The sequence below is a fragment of the Prenolepis imparis genome, unplaced genomic scaffold, assembly GCF_030444845.1.
Source record: "Prenolepis imparis isolate NDT839.2.m4 unplaced genomic scaffold, iyPreImpa1.0 SCAF_5, whole genome shotgun sequence".
Classification (NCBI taxonomy): domain Eukaryota; kingdom Metazoa; phylum Arthropoda; class Insecta; order Hymenoptera; family Formicidae; genus Prenolepis; species Prenolepis imparis.
Window position 1 is genome coordinate 19,615,589 of NW_028141163.1, and position 5,376 is coordinate 19,620,964.

Genomic DNA, 5,376 nt, shown 5'->3' on the forward strand with positions numbered 1-5,376 from the left:
TTAAACATATTTTAAAATTAATATTTTCTACGAATTATGTAATATAACTTTACACGTGGTCTCTAGAATATTCATAAAGACTCTTGGAAAACTGAGTTTTCCAAGGGCCATAAAAGTGAAACTCTGTTTTTTTTGCCATAAGGGTCATAAAACTGACCCTTAGACCTTTGATAAAAAAAAGGGGTCTCGACGATTTCTCTTTTGCAAACTAAGCTAACGTAGCATACTCAATGAATATTCTAGAATTCCGAATAAAATAACATGAACATTTCATTTATTTAATCCCATTTATTTAAATAATTCACCCATGTTCCCATTAAGGCCTCGGTACCTCACCGCCCCGCACATTTTGCCTCTTCTCGAAGTGGAAGAAGAGCTTATTGAACAATGAACCCCTTACTGCCAATTATCAGTCGGGTTTATTAATAAAGAAACAAATGCCGCCCTTTGCGTAGATTGCCATATGCGCTTACGCGGTACTGCTCGAAACGAATGGTTGAACATTGCTAAACATTTGCTCGTAATCGGTAACTTACCGACCGGAATAATATGCTCAGTGTGTAACTTCCATCGACTGTCGGTAACTCGCGACCCTCAACTCCACTGTTACCGTTGTCAGATAGCTCACCTACGGTACATCAACGGCGAAGAAATCTTTCGTATCGACACCGATGGTAACATCGTGATTACAATTTTCCACTCCGTCGATGATTCCCTCGAACGTTTTCAGGATTATATTCGATAATATCCCCATACTCCTGAGTAACATTTGCAACTCCCTCGTACGAATCTTAAGGCGACACCCTCCACTCCGCAAGACATTGAACCGTTGTGTGTAACCTTGGCAGAACACCCTTCGTCGTGGGTATCCCCGGAAAAGTTTTCCGAAATACGACGTTGTTCAGCGCGATAGTCCGTGCACGTGGACAGCGATAATTATTTCTCGCGAATTTCACGCCGCGACTGCGCTCGGGACGTAACAGGTACGCGTTGGGTGAATGAAATTATTATATCTAAGTGATAAGACAATCGTGCGCGTTGCCAGTGGTTCGGGAAGAAGAAAAGAAAATTTTGCGTGACGAGCGGCGGTGGACGACAAGTGGAGTCGACGGTCGTAACAATAGTATAAGCTGCCTGCGTTGCGCTTAATGTCAATTACAATTCCCAAACTTCGAATGTAAACATTCGAGGCGGGCGGTATGTTTGGACACGATCCGTTCGCTAGATATAATTTAGAAATAAGTATCCCCGATCGTACGTCTACTTTCCCTTTACGTAATTACTCATCGTTATTACTTCGTTCGTAAAATTATTCTATTTCAATGTAACTCTAATCATGTTTGTAACAAAGGGTCGACTTGCAAGCGATCGTCTCTCTCTGTCAAAACAATCGCGCCGATCATGACAACATGGCATAAGCCACACAAGTCAATGCTCCGCCTAACAATAGGTTACGTGCTGAATTTCGGCGAATTACAATCTAACACGATAGCATCTTGAGATCTCGCGCGTCAACTCGACGAAGACGATACTGCTCCGAATTCTCAAAGCCTCACTTGATCGACACAAGTCTGCTGAGCTTCACCGATTCACTAAAAATATAAAATATAAATTTGTATCCACGTTATAATTCAATAAACTCTGGTGTTGCAACTGATTCTGTTCCTTAACGACCGAGCCTTCTGAAAAGGCTGTACTAGCCGCCGTCGGAACTATTCTATCGCAGCTATACTTCACCAGTTTCCGAACAAATGATTTTGGATAATTTAAATAACAGTTTATATGCTTTGAATTTGACAAAATTGTAATAGCTACGTGCAAAGTAAAAAAATGAATGTATTTATCATAATTAAGAACTGACTTTAAAACAACAGGTCCTGTGTACAAAAATGTCCTAAATTCAGTTGCTTTCCATCTTTTACATTCAAATACTGATCGGGGTTTCCGGTTAATTTCGCATATTATCTCGATATATTATCTTTTTGAATTTCTAATAATTTTGATAATTCAGACATTCGTTAAATGATAGTTTAGATCGAGGTGTTCCAAAGCACCATAATTTGACAACCAATTTCTTAACAACTCCTTGATAAAGCAAATGCATTGGATCTAACGCAAAATCTTCTACCATATTTAAATTAGGAATTAATGTCAGAATAGATGTGCCTGTATGATGACTTGGTTGTAATTTTTTTCTAAAAGTTTCGTTTGTTCTTAAAGTAAAATTATTTGAATATGGATAGCTCACACGATCATTAATATATTCTCCTTTCGCTGTACATTTGGTGCACGAGTAATAACCGGAATGACCCTTCGTAAATGCAATAAAAGATTTAGCATATGTATATCACATATGAAAGCATTAATTTTAAATGGATAGATGTGACCATTAATTGTTATGCCATGAGTAGTCAAAGTTATTGCTTCTTCCGTGAAATCTCTCAAATATACGTTTGCATCTGCAGGCTGTTCTTTCCCGTAATAAACTCCACAAATATTTACTTTATTATAATTTTCAACTAAATTACACAATATAGGATATACTTGATCACGTGAACTTTTAAATAAAGGGAGACCATCAATATTAATATTAACTTGTACAGATTGCAAATGTTGAACAGAAGATCGTGACATAAGTTGCTTGATACAGTTAGTTAAACCAAAATGGTAATACTGGCCTGGTTTTACGTCTTGTACATTATTTATTTTTCTGGGAGTTTTCAATAAACTGCGGCTATCCGAAGGCAATTCCGGATATTTAGGTTTTATAGATGTCAATAATTCATTTAATGCAACATGAGTTATATGGTTTTTAATAGCCCATTTTTGAAGCCATGATAAAAAAAATCAGAATCATCGACAAGCTTATCAGATGCAGTAGAAATAATAATATTGTTTACTTCGTTAATATCAGAATTACTGTTATTTATTGGTTCAATTTCTAAAATATCACGTTCTTTAAAATTATCACTATTATAATTTACTTGTTTAGCATTATCCAAATCGTCATTTAATTGATAATTATTGTTATTCTGAGTTAATGAGAAATGATTTAATACTTATACACAATCGGCATTTTTATATAATAGAATATTTTATTATCTAAAATTGAAGTTGTACTTTCTATTGAAGCTGGATTACAAATATTCTGCATAATGTTAATTGTTGAATCTGTCATCTCTTTTGCTTGTCGATAATGGTGTCTTTTTACTTTTGGCATTTTTTAAAATTATTAATATATGCTTTTACTTATTTCGTACTCTTTGTCTGTCGATGTCTTTAACAAAACTGCTGAAAAATAATTAGAAAATGTAGGTACAGAATTAACAAGGTTATGTTAAAAAGTTTAAACTTTTTAACATAACCTCGTATATGTGTATAGCATAACAATATGAACAATAACGAAGTAAAATTATTAATAAGCTTTCGACACTTTTTATATAGAACTAAGATTTATGTGATGTGATAATATGCATGTGTAAAACATATTATTCGAGATCGAGCTCTCGAATCGTAAAAAAATCGAAATCTACATTTCATAACATGCAACATGCATTTAACGATGGCATCATGTCAAAGATCATCGCTCGGCCGCAGGGGCGTACGATCGGCCCGCGTCTTAATAAATAAGCGCTCGGCCGCAGGGGCGTATGATCAGCCCGCGTCTTAATAAATAAGCGCTCGTTATAACCAAAACAAAGACAAGCTCCGCGGTCACACGAGAGGAGACGGAAGATAAAGTTAGTTCCATTAAAAATAAAAATATTACCGTTTCATCGTTCTATGTCCTTAACCGATCGCAAACTATGTTTGAAATGTTCTAGAATTCTCTAATCATGTAAGGCTATAAAACCTCCTTCCGTGATACCACGGCAGTTTTTCTTAACTTGTCTCTCGACGCGACTAGATTGATTCTCTATACTAAAACAAGGATAGCTTATCCTTGACGTTCTTACCGTCGCTTGCGGTGTCTGACGAAAAGAGGTCGAATAACGATTTGTTCAATCCTTTATTATTTTTTTTGTGTAAGTTAATAATTGTTGTGGACGACAAAGAAAATAGATTAATTAGTCTTATGGTACGCGAGTGTCATTATTTTCGCTCCTGTCCGGACCAAACAAATATCCTTGTTCCGTCGCGCACATAAATTTGGTCCTTCGAGCCGGATTTTACTTCGTGAACTACAACCTGTCTAGTGTCGACGGGACAGCAAGTGACCGCAGTGCTTGGAAGATCGATCATCTGAAAAACAGAGAAGATGGATGCAGATGTGAAAGCTATCGTGTCTTCCGCCACCGTACTATATGGCAAAATCGCTAGGACTCATGAAAACTTGATGAAGCTCGGCGCCGTCAAAATTACTCAGGGAGCTGTCGACGCGCGATTGCAGAATCTGGAAAAACAATGGTCGAAATTTGACTCTTACAACGACGAACTGGTAGAGCACCTTGACCAGTTAGGTAACGATCCATACTTAATTCAAGACATACCTGCGCTTGGCGAAGAGGCTTATCTCTTGAACAAGGGTCTCTTGCTGGACTTGAAGCGCACACTTCACGCCAAGGAACTTGCCGCCGCTGCAGCGCCGGAGACGTCTTCGTCGGTACCTCGTACAACGCTCCCGCGAATCCAACTGCCGCTCTTCACGGGAAAATATGAGGATTGGCCGGTCTTCCGGGACCTCTTCCAGTCTCTCATCGACAAGGATAAGTCAACTAAACTTGCCGAGAAGATGCATTACTTGAAGAGCTGTGTCAAGGGCGAAGCAGACCTCCTCATTCGAAACCTCAGCACAACAGAAGCCAATTACGAGCGAGCCTGGCAGACTCTAAGCGCCTAATACGAGAACAAACGACTACTCATACGCGCTTACTTAGCTAACTTTCTCGCACTGCCGAAAATGAAAGGCGAGTCCGCTACCGACCTGAGGAAGGTCTACCACGGCATTAAGACCACGGTCAGCTCGCTCGAGAGTATCAACCGGTCAATTAACAGCAGCGAGGATCTCTTTGTTTATCTCGCCGTCGAGCTTCTCGATGGTCGCTCTCGCCGTGAGTGGGAAAACTCTATCAGTGACACGAGCGAACCGCCCACATACGCGTTGCTGGAGCAATTCCTGGCCCGACGGTTACACACGTTGGAATCGATACTTCCGTCAAAAATCGATAGTGCCGCGAATAAAGCCGGAAATGGGAGCTCCAAATCAACGCGTAGCCATCACACGCGAAAACAGGAGCCTAAGGACGGCGGACGAGGACGCTGCTCCACCTGTCAAGGCGATCACTTCGTAATGTTTTGCTGCGATTACAAGAAGAAGTCGGCAGGTGAGCGTAAACAGCACGTGCTTGAGAACAATCTGTGCGCTAATTGTCTCGG

The 5,376-nt window shown here is 39.5% G+C and overlaps 1 protein-coding gene across 1 annotated transcript; it reads left to right on the forward strand.

Annotated features, from left to right (window-relative positions):
- Positions 1 to 4,258: 4,258 nt before the first annotated feature.
- On the forward strand, positions 4,259 to 4,840 carry LOC145936506 (uncharacterized). Its single transcript, XM_083038757.1, has one exon. It carries the CDS (start codon positions 4,259 to 4,261, stop codon positions 4,838 to 4,840), a length of 582 nt encoding a protein of 193 aa, XP_082894883.1.
- The last annotated feature ends 536 nt before the right edge of the window (positions 4,841 to 5,376 follow it).

Excerpts from the sequence above, each read along its gene's own strand:
- LOC145936506 (XM_083038757.1), top strand. The coding sequence starts at position 4,259 with ATGGATGCAGATGTGAAAGCTATCGTGTCTTCCGCCACCGTACTATAT.